We start from the raw sequence: 20,423 nt of genomic DNA on the forward strand, positions 1-20,423 counted from the left end.
TATGAAACATTCTGCTTTGTGTTTAGTGGTTGTGACCTTTTTACTTTTGTTAGAAGCAAACTGCTCAACTGTCTCTCTGTTCCAGGTAAGACTTGGCAAGGGAGGAAGGTGTTGTCCAGTACAGGAAGGGCAGCTGCTATTTTGAAACAAGGAAGGGGGGCTTGCTTCTTTTGTGTTTTTGTTTTTTTTGTGGGTGTGTGTTTGTTTAATCTTTTCCTCTTACAAATGAGAAGTGGAGCTCATTTTAGGTGGTAGAAGTATATTTGTCACTTAAACTGTATATATGTTTACATGTGTGCTGCATAAACTAAGCTGCTTGTTTTGAGGCAATGATACTTAATATCAAGGTGAGAGAAATGATTTTTTTCATATAGGGCAGGTTCTTTTCACAGAAAAAAACTGTTGCTTATGGAAACCTCTAACACTTTTAATGTGGCTTTAGAATTATACCTTGGATGTCTTCAGAAGACACGTGAGCTTTCTGACACAACCCAGAGCCTGAATGCATCTGAAAGAAGGATGTATACCTTGTGAAAGGATGGAAGATGAGAGGCTTAACATACCTAATTTCTGTTGCTTCCAGTTTTAAGTGCCTGATGTGAAAGAAAGGGCAGACTGGGGGCATAGGTTTTGGTGTCCTTTTCTGCTTTCCACCTGAAGCCTGCCTGTATCCATCACCTCTTAACACTGCCCTCACTTTTTGTGAGCTGAAAGCTGCAGAAAATTGAACAGCAGGTTTCTGAGGCAAGATGCCTAAAAGCACTGTGCTTGAAATTGGTATCCTCAGGCAGCCTGGCAGTGGGGATGGGCAGGAGTGGTATGTTCACGACAATCTCTTCAGAGCTGAAGGTAGCTAAGCAAGACCGCTGAGATCAGTAGCAGTCTCAGGTGTGGAGAACAGACACTTAGTCTTGGCCAGCAAATAGTCTACTGAGCTGACTGGCACTGGCAGGTTCCTTATGCTAAGGGAGAAGTCCCCTGAAAGCCACTGAGCAGCTCTGATCATGCAGGCTAGCTCAGTGCATGCACTACTGCAATTTTCACTACAAAAGCCTAAAAGGTCTGTCCCAGAGAAAAAGGACACTACAGTGTCATCTCGGTTATCCTGGGAGGGACACATGAAGAAATGGGCTTTTTCAGACAGGATCTTTCCTGACTGCGTTTTACTGGCACCAAACTACACCAACCCAGGCTCAAAGGCACTGCTTTCTCCAGCATCATTCACATCTCCTCCATCCTGCTGATTTTAGAGGCAGCTGCTCACAGAGATACCAGCATGTGCTTCTCTTGCAGCTCTTAGTATTTGGCACACCCCCATCAGCCAATCTAAGAGCAGACCCTCAGTATAAGCCCTGAGAACGAAGAACTTACTTGCTGTATGTAGTTAAGCCTCATACCGCTTATTTTGGGGGAAGTTGTGTAACCTCTTCTTGCTTTCCTGTCACAAAATGGAACTGAATATTTCACTGAGACACACAATACATCAGGTCTGCAATCTGTCAAGGGGCTTACTAATAAAATGTTAAGCCCTCCCTGGTTTAAGAATACTATAGTGGTTGAGTAAGACAGCAGGATGTTTCTTGCTGCTTAACTACAGAGGCAGACTTGCTATCGCAAAGCCAACAACTGGAAGAGTGGTTTCTTCCTTAAGCAGTGTTTGTCTGTAAGGAGCAGGCTCATGCCATGTCCTAGAGAGAGGGTGGCAGTGGGTAAGATAACCACTGGCTCCTTGTAAAGAATATTTAGGTCTTCTAAAAAGAAGAAATCCTAATCCCCAACCTGGGAAGAACACAGCTGGCAACTGAGCAGTTGGCAACTGAGCCCTGGGAAGGGTTGTTTCAGGTGTGGACAGGTTCCTTGGATAAAGCCAGGCCTGGACCTCATCTGACCTGACTGGAGAGGTCACTCAGCTGCTGCAATTCTATTCCCTTTTCTCTTTTTAAAGAAATATATTATTAAATGCTACAGTGAACCAAGCTGTACAGCTGGTATTTTCTGCTCACTGACAAACAATGAGTATGTCTGGATCTGAAATTCGGACAATGTCAGCTGAGTCACAGCAAGCTTGCACAGCCTCCCAATTCCTCAGCAAATGCCAGTTATGCCTCCCTTAGACCAACCTCACCTATTGCAGATCAAGTCTTCCAAGTTATCTTCTGTTTGCCACAGGTCAAGGAGGAGCATGCAGTCTGATGTGGCAGATGTAAGGCAACCCACTTTCCTGGTGGAGAACTGTGATTTTGTTATATTAAATGCAGTAAGTACGTGTTACTTGGAAGTGATAGAAACAGATAGTGTCTCCTGGAGAGACCTGTAGAAAGGGCCTGAGCTGATGAACAAGGCAAATAATTAGATACCCGAACTATTTGCTATATAATGCAAGGGAGCACAAGCCCATGTGAACACCTTCTGTTTCCAGTTCTTGCTCTCTTCTCTGATTGACCCTACCACTCCTCCTTCTGCCCCTAAGCACTAGCTCACACAAATCTTCTCCAGCTGTCTTCTATTCCGATGCTACAGATGTGAGCAGTACTGCAGGGGACTTGAACTGACTTCCAAATCCCCAGTCTGCTGCAGATTTATTTTTGAATGCAGAGATGAACAGTTCTGCACACTCCATGTTATAATGACACTACCCAGCTGTATCCGAATGTTAAACAGCTTAACTTCAATCGTCCTTAAAAAAGTGGCAGAGAAAGTCAACAATTGCTTCTTGTTCATTCTCTTCCTTCTCTCCTCAGGGGCACGTCTGCACGGAGTCCTGCAGCTCCATCCAGTTACCATAGCGATCCCAGGATCCTACAGGATGTTCTTTAATGATGAAATATTCCTCCCACTGCTCAACATTATCTTCTAGCAATTAGTATACTTCTGAGATTCTATTTCATCTCAAGAAACCAAACTGCTTCATACAGCAAATGGTTGTTATTGTGCCCAGTGTGACTGATGAACCCACATACACAATTTGAAATTATTTCCATTTGTATTAACATAAATGGGTTCAGATTAATTCTTATCCTAGGTACAAAGCTTCTTACGAAAGCTTCTTACCCAATTGGAAATTCAGGTCATATACTCAGAATTAAGCTAATAAAAACTTAGAGCAAATGAGGATTTCTGTTATTTTATGAACCTTAGCATTATACTAACAACACAAGTGACTTTCATGAGGATTATAATTGAGTGCATTACGATTTAAATCTATGAATTTCATAGCATTGGCTGAAGGTAGCATTAATGCTAAATAGGATTACTTTTTCTGCTTTCACAGATAAACAATTAAAACATAAGCCACAACCAAACGAGACAACTCTAACACCATTATTAATGACGACAAGCCAGTTTATTTCTGTTAATAAATCCTCCTTCTTTACAGAAACAGAAATCAAAACCTGATTTTTAAGACCTGTACTGTAAGGATATTAAGTGTCAATAACTGACCTGCTATCAGCTCCACACAGTGCAACTTTACTCCAGGAATTGTCCTATTCCATTGAGGATCTACGATCACTTTAAGATAAATATTTGAAAGCAAAACAAACAAGTAAGCTTTAAAACAAAAAAAATACTTCATTGTAAGTATGATTTTCTTTTACAGAAAAAATAGACGATGTGCATGTAAAATTGACTATACACAGGAATGAAAACCTGCGTACTAGGGGAAGATACCTGAGGTAACACACTGAACCTGAAATGTCAACATAACACACTGATGCAGATTAGCCTCTTGCAACTAGTTTTCCAGGAATGCCTGCATAAAATATTTACACCGTGCACATAAGATGAAGGGGAATAGCCAGAGGCTTTAAAACATGCTGGACAAATTCTAGATTTCTTAGATATTTAGATGCAAGCTGCTCTCACAAGCTGCTGACAAGGACAGTGTTGCATATTCCCAAACAATACTTTCTTGCAGGACAAGAGGTCTGCAAAATTAAAAACATTCTAGAGAACCATACTCAGCCTGAAATATGTGCTGTGTTCTTAGATAAAATGCAGTTCTGTAGGCGAAGCGCTTTTTGGATCCCAGCAGCGAGGTCTTGGGGAGTTGGACTCTCTGCAGTACAGCTTACTGGGATTCCTGCTGCTTCCATGGCTTCAGCAGTTGTTGGACCGATAGCAGCAAACTGAAATGACATTGGTTGCAGTTACAATTAGTGTAGGCAGGTATGGTATGAGCTCTTAACAGTGACTTAGGTACACATCCTGCTTTATTTGCTGACCTTGTCAGTATATCAGCTTGTATGTCTGAGCTTACTGAACTGTACTAACCAGTCAGGTTGAAGATTTTCAGTACTAAAAACCAGCTATCAGTTGAGCTACTTGGAAATTACTTAGGAAAGATTATTTCTTCCTCCATTACAAAACATTTATAGCTGTTCTTTCAAAAAAAACAGGAAGTGAGAGGAATTTTAATATGCTTATGCCTGTAATTGCTGACTCAAGCAAGAGCTAATCACACCTTGACTAGGAGAAGATAAAGCCTTTACCCAGTGGAAACTGGGCAAGTTGTTGGGGAAAAAATAAATCTAGGTGAAAACAACTCTTTTTTTTTTTTGCTAAAGGGTTCTCAGCTACAAAATAAGATAGCATGCCAATAAGAAAGCAGAACAAGTAGAGGTTACAAGGAATACAGTGTGAACAGCTTGACGGGTGCAGGTGATAGCCCATCTGTGGTTAGGCTGAACACACAAACAAGGACAACCGCATTACAAGCTACCTTGTACTGCTGAAGACAGAAGTATTGTGTGCTTCCTTGAGAGATAGCCATTGGCCTTACTTCCCCCACACTGAAATCAGGCTGCTTCTCCACCAACAGACATGTAAGGTACATGATCAGTAACTGCCAGTACCAGCTTCAGTGATTTTCTTTTTACTGAAATTTACTGAACAAGCTACAAACCTGCATTCTTATCTGCTATCACAAGGGGATTATGCTTTCTTATGTAAATAGAAAGTTCAAAAATCCTGTACAATAAGATGTTTTTCTTCTTCACGTTGCAACGAGAAGCATGGTTATATATTCATAACTCTAAAGGACATGAGAACTGGAATTATTTATTTCGCATCTCTAATTGCTATTAAGAAAGTCTCTTAATTACAGAATGATTTGTTTCCTTTTTTTCCTAGAATTTCTGTACTAATTCCTAGGATCACTAAGATGTGTCAATGTGTACTGATGCAAACTCCTCTCCTTTGAGCCTAAAACAGTTCCTAATTCAAGAATACATGCTTCTTCTGACTCTTAACTAGCAAAAAGATTAGATTTTTCTCATTCTATGCAATACTGTGACAGAACATGCACAGACTTATTGTCTTAGAAATGTAAGTTAGAAAACAAATTTTCACATTTCAATTTCTGAGGGTATTGCTTTGTTAGACTTAACTGACGATTTTTTTGAAGTGAATTATTCTGTGAGTTTTCAGATTACTGGTTTTCAGATTCAGGTTACTTCACATTTAACACAGATATCTGATCACTTACAAGAAATACAGCATTCATAATACAATTCTCTTTGACCTTCTCTCAAAGTTTGATATTCTTACATCATGTATTCCATGTGCTTATTTTATGATGGCTGGTTTTGTATTGTGAGCAAACACAGCATTGTCCTCCATACTCTCAACACAAAACAGAATTTTCAAACAATTTCCAAATTTTGTGTTCTGCTGTCTCCACCTAGGTAAGCTGCTGCTTCTCTACAGACACTTTGCACTCTTAACCTCTATTTAGCTTGCATAGATTGCTAGAGACTACACTTACAGTCCTACCCCTTCCAGACTTCGTATTTTTTTTTTTTTGGTTTAAGGCACTCTTGGTCAAAGTTTGTAAAGGGTGCAACAGCTTTCCTCTCCTTCAGTCTCGCAACCTAAGCTTACACCCTATTGTATTTCACCACCATTTGAAGAGAAAAAAGTACCTTCACATGGTTGATAAAATCCCCAGATAGCTTCTGAATGTGCTGGAGGCAAAACTTGACACCAGATGGACTGAAGAACACAACACTTGCCGGGATTCCCTGAGTAAAATAAACTACAGGTTGGCACAGATTTCTCACATTTCCAGCATAATATCAGTACACTTTCATACAAGCCTCTCTAACTGTCTCTACATGGACATGAATTTTTGTTGTTGATGAGAAACAGATGTTAAACCAACAAAGAGGGTTTCCTGTGGTGCAGATAGCTGAAATCCAGGTGCGACTTTAATTGAATACTTTGTCACACAAACTGGTGATAAAAGTACTGAAATTTTTCTGCAGCCATGCTCATTTTCCTGTTTAGAAAATGAAACTCAATTTCCCTAAATCCATTCTCAGTCTTAGTTCTGGATATTTTCTGTTTCCCAGCTCTTGTTGTTTATCCTAAGTTCTGCCCACCCAGAGATGCTGTGACAAAGATGAGGTGCTGGCTTAAAACTGCACACCACTGGGAGGGCTTTCTCTCCCAGAACAAGGCTGTCTTAAGATAGCAGCAGACACATTCCATAGCCAAAAGAAAGTTCTACAAAATTCTGTCTGGTGTGAAGGTCCCAGTCTCCCGACCTGCAGACCCAAAGCATGCGCCTTCTTTATCACGATTTTCTGTTTGGCTAGAAGGATATGCTAGCTCTACATCTGCTGTTATTTTACGGTGCATGACTTGGAAGCTGCCTTAGCTCATAGCAAGGAGAATGATAGTTTAACACAGTGCTGTTCATTGTCTCACAAAGTGCTAAACACTTGTCATATTGTATCAGCTGTCCAGGCACTATATAACCACAATATCATCAGTTAACAACCAGAAAGCTCATGAGAAACATTTTAATAACTTCACACTGAAACTAACATACTAATTGCAGCAAGTAAGGAGTTCCATAAAAAGAGTTCAGGAAACTACAGAATATGTATTTACTACTGACTCACTTTTATAACTGGTATAAACTAAGTTCTATGGGGATTAGAATTGTAATATCCACTTAGGAATAGCAGGATACTGCAATGTATCAGCTAGACAGCCTATGCCATAGCCTTTTAGGACCTCTTGAAAAAGGACTTTAAAATCAATATGTGATTTAACAAGACATTAATGCATAGATTTTAAAATGAGGTGCAACATGCTCAGACAGGCCAAGTTTCTCCAAGAAGGAAAGGCTGCATTTTGAATAAAATTAATCCTAGATATAATGTAGACTCTTACAAATAGAAAATTCACAAAGCCAATCTCAGCAAAATCAAGTCAATTATTACTAGCTTCAAATCTTTCACTATGTAATGATCCTTGCTTAGTGACATTTGACAGTTTTCAAAGGAGAAAATAATAAGAATTCTAGCAAATAAAACTCAATACGTTTGTCAACGTCATGTCACTTGGAATTTAACACTTAAACTAGAGTCATATTAATAAATTGGATAATCAGAGAAGGAACATAGCCTTATCTTATGAAGGAAAAACCAGTAGTAGTTTTCTGCCCTACAAAATTTCAAAGCTGTCCAGTAATATTACAATGACAATAATAATTAAAAAATCCTGTTCAAAAAGTAACTTCACTAAATGTAATTTCTGACATGGTATTATCTAAAAAGCAGTCGTCCAGCTCAAAGGAATAAACTGAATGTAATTTTTTATGCCATTATTTCTCAGTGATTCTGAAGTTTATTTATCTTCTGGAAGTTAGACAAGATGTGAAAGGTTTTGTTTTCTTCTTCCATCAGAAGCATTGTGTGTTTTAGACTTTTATAAATGCTGTAACAAATAACTGAGAGACTTATGCTCTGCCTATAGTGTTTCCTAAAGTATTTTCTTGGTAGTCATCAGGATAAGAAAAAGAGAAGCCTATATAGGAAATTCTCGTATCACCACAACTGTTGTTTGCAGACACGATAAAAATTAGCATATTTTGCCAGGTTTTATCACAAACTTCAAAAATTCCCAAGTTACATCAGCATCCAATACCTGTTGTGAGAAATAACTGCTCAATGATTCCTGGAGATTGGTGTGTTGCGTTGTTTGATATACAGTAAGGCTTTCCAGAGGTATGCCTGGAATCAGAATAGACATTCATAACTAAATAGTATTTCATTAATTTCTATTATTTCAGTAAAACACTCCTAATATACTAATTGCACTTAAATTTCAGCCTAGAGATTAAAAAGATACAGAAAAATTTATGTGAAGGATTCTTAGATTATTTCTACTATCAATTATACAAGACATAAAGCTTTAGTAACCAGAGGACCTTGATGCATGTTAAGAAAAAGTGGCAAGTCTTGCAACATTTCTGTGAATAAGTCTTCCTTCTCACAGGTGAGAACAAAGGTGATGAACAAAGGCAAAGAACCTTGCTCAAGCCATACTACAACTCAGTCCCAGCACTGTGGACAGCAACCTCCGTTTACTCTCATCTTCTATACAAGATAATAGAAAACTCAATTTTTACTTATTCAAATTTGGTTCAAAATCTTTAGATACAAGTTCCGTCATAACTGACTAATTTACTGAGGCTCTAATGGAAGTTCAACCTTTTTCTTTAAGTGCTGTAGGAAGTACTTCTCTTTTTAGGGCTCCACAAGGAAAAAGCAGGCATGATGAATTAGGTTTCTCTCCTGTAAATATACAAACAAAAACATTTAATTAACTAACATTTTTAATAGAGAACAAACATGATAGATTTAATACCTTTAAAATGTATCAAATGTTGAACACTGCTGCAAATGCTGCATGTTTCATCACAGACAGCCCTAAAATAGCTGAAAACATTTGCAGTGCAACTGCATCCACAATTCAGAGGATAGAGCTACTTAGCATGTAAATTAAAAAAATATTCCATAACTATAATATGAATACATTGTCTAAAAAGATCTTGTGAACGATAAAGTGCATTTCTATTCCCCTTGAAAGTCTACAAAGACAAACAAGTACTGCACAATTTATCTCCTCTCCCTCAGAGAGGCAATCTTCCCCAGTTCTTACATTTAAAACTTCAGTCCCACTTTGTACATGACAGCGCTTTCTCCATAAAAGAATATTCAGGAAGTCAAAGAAGAGGACAGAAATACTTTGCTGAAAAGTTTCGGTATATCTGAAAGTCTATTTTTCTACTTCCCCAAGGAAAAATGGTTCTACTCCCAATGCTAGAGTGGAAGTGGGTATCCTCGCATCCTCTTATCCTTTATTTCTTAAGATTAGAAGAGACTTTATTGTTGCACTGCCTACACATGAAAGCCCCCTGCTTATTTTGGAAGGAGGACTTTTCTGGTCCTGTTTCTAACTTCTACATGAAAGAGTATGACACACCTGGGATGCAGTTTTCATAGGACTTCTATGTTTCTAATAAATTATCAGAGGAAAAATTCTGCTCAAAAAATATCCTACCAGATAATGCTATTCACATGTGTCTCTTGGGTTATATCTCTATTCCGGCAGCCATCCTAACTCTGTACACCCTGAGTGCACTCGCAGGAAAGGGAAAACAATAATGATGGGGAATGCCAACACCAGGCTTGGGAAGAATGAAATAGCACCATCTATATGAGAGTCCATATGAGATTCTCAGTAATTTGGTGATTTTAGGGCTCTCACATGAGTTAATTATTTTGGAAAGCTTTTCATTACTTTATTTTATCTAATAAAAATGAATATTAGGGCTCTGCAAACTGACAAAGAACGTTTTGAATCAAGGAAGAAATCAGATGAAATCAAATAGCCTAGTGAGATCGCATTTCTACATGAGAAAAATGGTTGAGTGAAGACACTCAAATCTAACGCAGTTCAATCAAATGTTGTAGTATTATAGGATTAATTATCAGAGAATCTCAATTATTTTCTTTCAAAATTGATCTGGAGCATATACATGCTACTTATGATTTCCTTGGTCACACTAACTGCTACCACTTCTTGAAAACTCATAATAGCGGGAAAGATTTTAGTCAACTTGGAAGTGGTCTTAAAAAATGTGGGACTGTTCTGAACATTACTACAATGTAAGCTTTTAAACACTATAACAAACACCATTATCTGACAACTGTTTTTATACAACAGCAGTTGCAGCTACTTTCCCTAGTAAAATTAGATGCCCATACAGTGATTGTTTTAGGCGTACTAACTGTTCAATGCTTATTAAAGTATATTGTTAAAAGTGTTCTGTGTAAGAGCAGTTCTGATGAGCAATAAATGAAACTGAAGAAATAGTTTTCTTTAATGTAAACTGAAACTCATTATCAGTAATCCTTTACCTTTAAATACAGATAGAAGCTCTGATGGTTTTAGACAGGAATTAAACAGACTTTCTTTGCAGAGAGTTTGTCTTCAAGTAATAGAAACACGGAGAGATTTTTAAGGTGAAATTGTATACAGCTGCACACAACTGTGCCATCTCAAAATAGATGAGAGTTCCTCACATTAAGAAAGACTAAGAAAACTACTTGTCTTGAAAAGACACTAAACCTGGCTATTTAGTTAAGAAGTAAACTCCTTTATGTCACTTAAGTTGAAGTTGGTACCAAAGCACAGCAAGTAGCAAAAGAAATATCATTGCTGCAGATTTTATTTTTATTCTGACAATAAATTTTATTGACATAAAAGATGTTAAGTTACTCTTCATTTACTTATGTTAAAACAAATAAAGAAAAATAAATTAATACAAAATAAGGAACCTGATATAATTTAAGCTGTACTTCAGAGGTTCTTATAAACCACTTAGTGTATTTTTTCTGTAAGCCACTTTTATAAATTGTGAGGGCATAAATATGCACCATCCAATAAATCTCCAAGCACAATTATATCTATCAACAACAAACAATCTCCAATGATTGAAAAATCAATGGTTGGTTATTAAAACTGAAGGGTATTCAAAGGCAGTCATTTTTGTAAGGATAATGAAAATGCTAAAGCAGCAAGTTAATTTCTGTAGTTTGCCAGTGTTCTTGTAAGAAACTGCCCTCTGCTCAAGATATTCTATGTGAAAGGCTGTAAACTTTTTCTTTCCCACTAGTGGCTATTAGAACCTGCTGCTTCTTCAGAACCACTCCAGAACCCCTCTCCTTTGGTGCCGAAAAATAGCTCTCTGAAACTGTGTGTTCATTCTGAGGAAAGAAGTTCCTCTTCTGCACTTTGAATCATGGCTTGGTGAAAAATGCCCAGCATCAGCTGGTTTGAAGCAAGGAAGGTCAGGTCATTCAAAGTTCACAGAGAATCAGCACACCTACAGTCAGAATCATTTAAATCATGATTAAACAGCAACTTCAATTCATTACGGCTCTGACCATTAATTAAAAAAGCACTTCGTCTACCGGGTCTTATAGTATTCAATTACGGAGTCCAAGATTTCATGTAAGTTAGTATTTTAATAGGGATTTCAAAATATTGTCTTTTAGAGATAACACTAGTATTCCCCAGAAGCTGAATTCAAGGACTCTACATATGATGAATTATGTAGTATATACTTTTCTGCTTCAAGGTACACCTGACTTTATATGTAATAAACGATGCACATGAGCTTAAATTAAGTAGAAGATTTTAGATACTTACTTGAGCAAATATATTCAGCTAATTTTTCAGCATTTCCAGTCTTTTCTCCTTGTGGGGAAAGGCCAATTTCTTCCACTATAACCAAAAGCAGCAAAACAACAGCAATACAATTCAATAAGAGCAATTCAGATTCAGTCACAGAAACGTGGGTTGGAAAGGGAAACCCAATTTGATCTAAGCACACAAACACTTCCTTGAAAGCAAAAAACGTGAGCATTTGAACAAGTAACATGCTATGAAAGATTCAATTTTGGCTCTAGAGACACATATACAAGGAGTACAAGAGAAAAATTCTGGGGATGGCTAAGCTGTCTTGGAGAGTTCAACTGTTGCACCTGAAGTGGTGAAGCAGGAAGCGCTGCCTGACCATGCTGAATGGGCTGCAATTCCTGACATGGTCTGATTGGAGCTCACTTCCCAGTGAGGCTACTGCTGTTGTTTGTAACAAAGGCAGAAATCCCATCGGAAAAGTCGCAGAGTTTAACACTGCTGTTATTTAAACAAGTTAATAGGCATAATATGAATCCCTGACAAGTTAACTAATTTGGGTTAGACTCTATTGATTCGCAATGCTTGCTAGGTGTCACTATTACATGATCCGGTGTTGTTAGCAGCCTGCCTGCAGAAACATTCTTCTTATGAAGATAGTCAGTACTTACCAAAATTTTTTTTGGGCTAGACGCAGAAAAACACCAAGACTTAAAATTCTTAAATGCTACCTGTTTCCTGTGTGGTTCAGTGGGAAGATAAAAGCTTCTATGCAATTCTACAACAAGAAAGTCTCACACAAACTAAAACCTACACTGAATTTTTATTTGTGCACATCAAATTTATATTGCATCAGATTAAAACCAGTGTGAAGACAAAGCAGCTGGCCCACTGAAGTAAAGGGATTGTATGCTGGTGACTTCTGTTTGGCAAATCCTGACAGAAACAGAAGGAAAGATGGGCCAGTGCATCAAATTTCCTACCATCTCAGACAATTATGCTATAATTCCTGTTGCCCGATTTCATTTCGGGATAAAAAATAATCTGGGAATTAAGAACAGCAAGAGTTTTTGACCAAATATCTGAAGTAGTTACCATCACATTACAAAAAAGGTACTGGGAGACCAGATGGTGATCTGTACATGCTTACTTCAGATAGCTGTAGACACATTATCTGTTTTTCAAAATATCAATTTATAAAAACTTACCTATATTTTTTTCTGAACACACTTGAACAGCTGCCAATACTCCAAAAATTGTACTTAAGACAGATTTATCTAAGACTTCTTCTTTCAAACTCCAGCTTACCTAGAGAAGCTGTAGCTTTTCCTACCACGTACGCTGGTTTGATATTCCATCTTTGTCCAAGAGATTTTGACCAGGCTGTAAAACAGTAAGTTTAAGCATATGGCAACAAAATACGAATGCTAAATGTGTATTTGGACTTTGGTTTAAATCTAGAAGTACAGCAAAATACTAATACACCATTACATGTTTCAGCAAAATCTGGGGATGTATAAAAATGAATTTTCAACGTATTCTTTTCATTGTGTAAATAGCAGTCAAAAACATGTTTTTAAAAGCTCCATTTGAGTAAATAGCTCTTATCTGCTTATGTAAAATAGCACTTTTAATGCGTGTTTCACCTTATGTCAGATCATATGCAACTTGCAATGTTCATTTATATTTTGTATTAAGAATTTTTAAAAGCAACAAAACTTCTGAGAAAGAACAGCAGACAGTACAAAGTGAGATTTCAACATACAAACTGGTGAATTTCAAACTGAACATTACAACTTTCAAATACAGATGTAGATTTAAAATTGAAGGGTTAGACAAAGAACAAATAAAATCTTCTCTAACACCAGAAAAGGGTAAAAGTGTATATGTATTCACTACATACTCTATAAAGTAACTCTTAATCTTACATGGGGGAAATGTAGAATCTGATTGTATGTTAAACATACACCAAAAAAAGCTATTAGCTCTGAAATAAAATGTACCAGAGACCAAAGTTACTAGAAAATGGTTTTCCATCCTTCAGGCGTTAATCAATTCTTGGATCCAGGTACCTTATCCCTATGCCTGAAATCCAAATGGATCAAAGCTAAATAAATTAAGTCTTACTAACATGTCTAAAAACCATACAGCATAGGACACCGAGTTCTTTTCTATCATTCTCAGGAAAGAAAAAAGATATTAGAAATAGAAGCTACAACAACAGTAAAAAGTAAATCAGAGGAAACCTTCCTAAATGAGGAAAAAAGTAGAAAAGATAAGCATCGAGTAGCTTTAAAAGGAACCCAAATAGAAACTGAAGACTCATTTGTTTACAAGTATATGCTTCAGCAACTTCCAAAAGCCCTAACCAAGATTAGGGGATGGTATCTGTATGAAAGACATCACATTTGATCCAAAAATATTAAAATATAGCCCTCTGCTGTTGAAAATGCTAAAGTAAGTGAACAGTATCAGTGTATTTACCACTTATTCAAGAGGTTAACCTCACTCACTGTACATTGGTTACTATCACTACAGCCCAAATATGGAGCAGATAAAGTCACAAAATGTAAGCGTACATAAATATCCATAGGAACTCAATGCTGGAAGTTATCACTTCTCAAAAGAAGTTAGAAGAGTTCACAAAGATTTGATAGTTTATTGGTATGCCAGTTTGTATTTAGCACTCTGCAGGATTCTTCCTCACAACTGATCTGTTAATTTCTATGTACTACCATTTCTTTACTGCTTTTTAGCTAATGCTTAATTCATTTTAGAAATTTTATATGCAAGACAGAAATAGCCTTTTCTGTAAGATTTCAAATGAATTACACGAGTAGCAGCAGTGGTCAGTTTCTGTAACAAGCACCTCCCTTAAAGGGAGGATAGTGTTTAGTAAGCAAAACCAGGCACTGCAGCAAAATACTGCTCATCCATGAGTTTGTTTATAACTTTGTAGCTTCAACAAAGATAACCGCAACAGATTGAGGAAAAAGCCCACGTTAATTAGTAATTTACACCAAAAGCTTTATCCTTTCATTTCTAACGGCATCGTAAGTGCAGAAAAAACACTCAGTCCCTTAAAAGCTCCATTTAGCATGAGGCCTTTATGACATCAAAAGGGCTATAGGATATCTTTTTTCAAAAGGAGTACTCCAAACATCTTCTGATGGGTGAAGTGACAAACTTCACAGAATACTGAAACAGAAAGAACAAGGAATATAAATAAGCACTTACCTTCACTTTTACTATTCTCTTTCAAACAGATCTTGATGGCTTCTAATGCTCTTGGACTGGTAAAAACTAGGCCCCCATAAGATTCTGGATGAGAGAGCTATTTATAAACAGCAGATTTAAGAAGTAAAAGTGAGTATATACATTTAAAAAAAATAATTTGATCAATTCTTTATAATCTTGTGAACAACAAAGCAGCTTCAATAAATATCTGAAACTGAACTAGGCAAATATTTAATTACTATCAGTAACCAGGATATTTACATGATAAATGCATACAAACATTGAATACTTTATGTGATATTAACGCTGAAAATCAGTAGGAGCAGATAAGGTTCCTTGTCACTGAAATGTGCTTCGGAATAGGGGAACGACATGGGAGGTATTCCAAATTCACACAGGAAAAATCAATTGTTTTTCCAAGCAGTAATACTGCAGTACTGCCCAGCCAGCTCCTTGTTTCTTGCCCTCTGCCCACTCAAAAAACAGTTAGGTCACCAACATGCTCTCAAAGATCAGTACAAAAAAAGAAAACTGTTCTTGGGTCACTTGTAAATGCATACTGTGATACATTCAAACACCTAACAGAATTAAATGCTGCTGGAGATTTTCAGTAAAGGTAACCTCTCTCAGAAAACCTTTTCAACATATGAAAATGAATAAGAAAGAGTACAAAGAGACAAGCAATTATGAAATTTTAATTCCATGCACGTAGGAGATACAGTACACAACTTCAGCACAACGTAAGGGTGAACCTCAGGTAAGCTTTAGTTGTCACAAGTCTTCTACTTTTTCATTGTGACAAAATGCTACACCACCCATGGAAATCTATCCCTTACTATTCTATCTAACTTCATTCTTTAGAAAAATATCAACATACTTGTTAGTGGGTACAATACTGTATTGTATTACAAACATCTGTTTGTAGAAAAACAAAGAGGTACTAAAACAGGCAGCAGTATTATTAAAGATAAGATACGCACCTTGGCAATTATTGCCTAAACTGTTGAAAATAAGACAACCCAAATAACTCAAAACTTACCTTTTCAAATAGGCTTTCGAGAGATACAAATTCAAATGACAAAACTGGAATCAAAGTTGCTTCAAGTCCATATAATCCTAATTCCTATGGAAAAATATGTACAGTTCTTGAAATAAGTTTCTACATTTTAAATATTCTTTCAAAAATTGACTAGGTCAGCACAAGTATTTTTTCCTAAACTAAAATACGACAGTATCTGATCTGTTTTTATTAGTGAATCTATATTGGTAGATTATTTAGTATTACAGCATGATTGTGAACAAACAGCTGTGAAACTGAGGTCTCCTACTGTGTAGTTACAGTATAAATCAGCACATAGCCCTGAACACCCAAGTGACAAATAATCAACTAACCCTGCCAATATTCTTGAACATCTCCGTAATTCCTTGAAGTCAATAGAACTGCTTTCACAAGCAAAAACTACTCCCATCAATGAAGTCTACAGAAGAAAGGGCAACAGCAACACACAGCCTCCTTTGCCCACTACATTTCTGGTTGAGATCACCAAATTATTTTGTAATTATAGAACTATCACATCAACATAACCATTATTAATTAATTTAAATGAAATTGTCTTAATATCAACATTGTCTAAGAATTGTAATGCTGAATTCAGTACAAAAAACTATTTCAGTTATGGGAAATTTGTAACAGCCAATTTTCTAGCTTACATTTCTCCTTAGAAGATATTGTAATTTCAGACATGTACTCCTGATTTTGCTTAAGCAGCTTTTTCACTTGAAAGAATTAGATTCATTTATCTTAAACTGAGTGACGGTATTATATAATAGTGAAGTGACACAACTGTTTACTTTTATTAAGTTTACTCACTTTAATATACGGATCTGGTCCTGAATCTTTGTCTTTGGGGTCCTTCAGTAACAGAACCTTCATTGTTTGCCAAATAATTGCAAAAGAATTCTGAAATACAATAAAAAAATCTAAATTAGATCTAGAGGTCTTTTTACTGAATAGCAACTTTAATAGCTCAGCTTCAGAAGAAGCTGGTCCGCTAACAGTTGCACTGCTGTCTATACAATGAGTAAGCAGTTAATGTACATTCTCTGGGAATGAACATCCACCCTGATAAGACCAGCAAATAACATGCTGGCTTTAGATAACACCGCTTAAGGGAGAAGCTACAATGAAAGTCATCAAGGAAAGTGAATTTAAAAATATTTTGTAAAGGAAGTGACAACCCTTACAGTGCAGTCACGTTCAGCAATATAATATGCTCCTATCTGTAACAACGTTATCCTGTTCTATTGTTTTATTCTATCCTTTTCTGTGTCAGTTTCAACCCTATGCTCCTCATAGTAAGTGTGCATGTTCAAGTGATGTAACTGGGTGTATTTGGTCTCTCACCCTTTTCATGAGGGCAAACGTGCAGGACAGCATTTCATTTTTTTAAAATGCAAACAGGTATAAAAACATACATATCTGAATATAATGCACATAATTCATATGCCTTTTTTGATACATCTGTAGTAAACAAGGCAAGACTGAAAAAATATATTCTGCCATTAAAATGGAAGATAGGAAAAATGCAAGAAGGTTCTCAGTTCCTCAGAATTTGACTCTGGTGCTGAATTCAATGGTAGTTTACAACCCTTAAGCAAATCCAATAAGCATCAGAGTAAACAAATGGACTAATAGAAACAAACAAATCTATTCTCTAATTGCACATTTACCTTAATTACTTATGTGTTATGTTCCTGCTAATTCTCTTTAAAAAGAACAAATACAAATATTCAGATGTATAGAACATCTTAAATTTGATTCATGTACATGAAATGCATTGAAATCCTCAAAACTTCAAAGACTAAAGAGACCTGTTTGGACAAATTTGTCTTTGAAAAAATATCTAAACACTTCTCTGAAAATGCAGCTTAAGACAACAGTAAACAGAGTGGGTGCAAGTAACAAGCACAGCATCACACATTCCTCTACAGCCAGAAGCACTGCAAAATGCAGGTGGTGTAAGGGCACCCAAAGAAAACCCATCTCCAGCAACTCAGTACCTGACTGTCATAATACAGTCATTTTGTGGATTTTAAGTTTCCTTTTTTTTTTTTTAACCTAGGTTAATGTTCTTTTATAACTGGAGTGTTTAATTCCATGCACCTTACTATTAGACGTGGAAGTGCCCATTTCTACAAGACTTCCAGTACTCAAAATTGGCACGATGGGAACCATTTAGGCTTCGCAGTTCTGAAATACCCTGTGAAGTCAGTGGCAGCAATTAGAAGCACATGCAGAAAAAGAAACAAGGACTTTGTTGGGGAGTCATATTCTTGAAAAGTACAATTCTCGCTGATTTCAACCTATAGCAAATGCTAAAGTAGATCCCATGGCTTTCAAGATTTAGATTCCCAAATACTTCTGAGTATCCAGTTGCTACTAAGCCTAAGTAGCCCTAAGAGACTTTTCAGTCACTAAGATTATAACAGCCTGTAATTAAAGAAATCCAACATCCTTGTAAACAGAGTTTGCAGGCAGTTTTTTGTAGCCCTGATTGTTGTGATACTGAAGTTACTAACAATCTTCACTACAACTCCAGCTGCAGTGCTTAGGCTCTAAACAGCTACAGGTACCCTTAAAGTCTATGAGAACCATGGAATCATTCCGTTTCCACATTCAAAATTTTCACTCCAATCCAACCTTCCTATTTCCAAAGTATATATTACTAAATATAGAGTTTAATAACGTTATGAAGTCATCAAAATGTAAGCATATGGAAAAAAAGAGTCCTTCCAAAGTATACAAGATAGTAGGTCTTTTTGGAAAGAATGATTTCCAAAGGTATTGTAATAAAAATCCCAGATAACATGAAAGTCTATTCAGTGTTTCACCTGGGGAGAGCAGAGCTCTAATTATTTCTTTAGTTAGTTAGAAATGAATTAACTTCTCATCTATACCTTATTACCCATTTCTTATTATTCATTACTTGCCACAGTAAACATCCACACTTAATGAGGTGAGTTACAATAATCAAATTAATTTTACTTAAATCCTACATGGAAAACATACACTGAAACTAAAGAATAATTACAAAATATCATGAACTACTACTGCAAGGTGCAATTACCTAGCTGTCTCCTCTACAAAGAGATCATACAACTGCCTTTTGGACTCAGCCATCTGGCTTACTTATAAAAGGAGCAAGACTGCACAACCACTAGAAGGCTGCTAGAAGCCACTGGCTTATTTTCATTTCTGCCAGAAGGCAGCTTGTTTATTGACTCCAGGAAGGGGCTGCAAGTGCCCAACAGAAGACTGAATTAGAGCTAGGGAATCTAAGTCTGTACAGTCACGAACAACATTTGTTTTGATCGGCAAGCACCCCCTGAGAGCTTCTGGTATTAATGCTGAAAAATTAGTGTCCTTTTCAGCAGCCATAAGCCTCTCATCAGGCCATTCTGTTGTTCTTGCCCAAGCAGTTCAGACAGGTTTCTGCAGATTTGGTAGCAGGTGTGACCATACAAAAAAGTGGAACACGCCCATTTCCAAAAGCAGGGCTGGCACACAAAATGCTAGGGCCACAACCCATCCAAACCCACTTTCTTACCAGCTGTGCCCCAACACCGCTCACATCGATGTGAATCCAGGTAAAATGATGTCTTAACAGGCAGGCAGTAGAGAAGGCTGACCAGATCTCACAGAGGGACAGACGCACCCGGTCAGTTTCAAGCCGAAATATGTCAATATACATTTCTAGGGTGAAGTTAAAACTCCACTAGGGAGCATCACAAACTGGATGATTTTATGGGAAAAAAAATTACATGCAAGTTCCTATGAACTGCTGAAAATGTATTTTAGAGATCTTCTATTTTAACATATAGATTTCATTTTAATATATTATTATATTTAATCAAGAGAGGAATGCATAAACTTCTAAACAACCATGAAAAGTTTCTACTTAGAGCAATGCATGGACTTGGCAGAGTCAAAGGGTGCCCAGTTTACATCTGGAAATGAGAATGTGTATGAATAACCTCAGTAAGTTTTACACTGCCAAGTTTATAGGATGATGCTGGCCTCCCACTTTTGGCTCAGGAAACAAGCACATTGTTTGCTTGTGTGCCAATAACAACCCTGCAATGATTGCTTTTCAAATGTTAAGAAAATACCATTTAAAACCCATTAGGCTTGCAAACAGCTAATAAAAGGACAACAGATTTTCTGTCTTCAGCAAATACACGCACAAAGATGGAAAAAGCTTGTATTGGCCAGTCTGAGGTTAGGGAACCACTGAGGTAGCTCTGATAACAAACCAGAAGAGTGATCAGAACTTCTGAGGCATTTCTTTGTGAACAAAGACTCAAACTAGTTTGGTGCTATTTCTCTTAGTCCACGTTGCTTAATTTAGAAGAAGGGTACTTTTGGGTCACATTGTGCATTCAGAGCACTATTAATGCTCACAGACATCATTGAAATGCTTCCCATTCACAGTACTGAACAGTAAAATTCAACATCACTATGCCTTCAGTTAAAATACAGAGCTGATTACTAGCTGCGTATCTCCAGGTCCCTGCTCCCTTAGAAGAGTATCCTCTCCTATTAGAGCAGCTTTGCCTTTTTTTTAAATATAAAACCATGTCTACAAAGCAGAACTCTGCATGGCATTTTCATTTGAAAAGCTCTCCCCAAC

General features: G+C 36.9%; 1 protein-coding gene and 1 long non-coding RNA gene across 11 annotated transcripts in view; one reads left to right on the forward strand and one right to left on the reverse strand.

The window, feature by feature from the left end:
- The first annotated feature begins 44 nt into the window (after positions 1-44).
- Positions 45-3,537, forward strand: LOC121072810. Its single transcript, XR_005821397.1, has 2 exons — positions 45-85; positions 466-3,537. It is a non-coding gene; the product is annotated as an uncharacterized LOC121072810 (long non-coding RNA).
- Positions 3,331-20,423, reverse strand: part of UROS (uroporphyrinogen III synthase) — an 18,756-nt gene continuing 1,663 nt past the window's right edge. For 7 of the 10 annotated variants that reach the window (XM_040562840.1, XM_040562837.1, XM_040562841.1 and 4 more), the window contains exons 3-11: positions 16,604-16,693; positions 15,773-15,856; positions 14,734-14,830; positions 12,805-12,879; positions 11,509-11,583; positions 8,502-8,585; positions 7,936-8,021; positions 5,922-6,020; positions 3,331-4,127 (exon numbers count right to left, since the gene is read on the reverse strand). In XM_040562840.1, the coding sequence (XP_040418774.1) occupies positions 3,960-4,127; positions 5,922-6,020; positions 7,936-8,021; positions 8,502-8,585; positions 11,509-11,583; positions 12,805-12,879; positions 14,734-14,830; positions 15,773-15,856; positions 16,604-16,666 (831 nt within the window). In that variant the 5' untranslated portion in view covers positions 16,667-16,693 and the 3' untranslated portion in view covers positions 3,331-3,959. Of the gene's footprint in view, positions 4,128-5,921; positions 6,021-7,935; positions 8,022-8,501; positions 8,586-10,402; positions 11,183-11,508; positions 11,584-12,804; positions 12,880-14,733; positions 14,831-15,772; positions 15,857-16,603; positions 16,694-17,896; positions 17,994-19,340; positions 19,449-20,423 lie in introns of those variants that run through there. The other 3 variants (XM_040562834.1, XM_040562844.1, XM_040562843.1) reach the window with 3 other exon arrangements.

This window comes from Cygnus olor, chromosome 7 (genome assembly GCF_009769625.2).
Source record: "Cygnus olor isolate bCygOlo1 chromosome 7, bCygOlo1.pri.v2, whole genome shotgun sequence".
Classification (NCBI taxonomy): Eukaryota; Metazoa; Chordata; class Aves; order Anseriformes; family Anatidae; genus Cygnus; species Cygnus olor.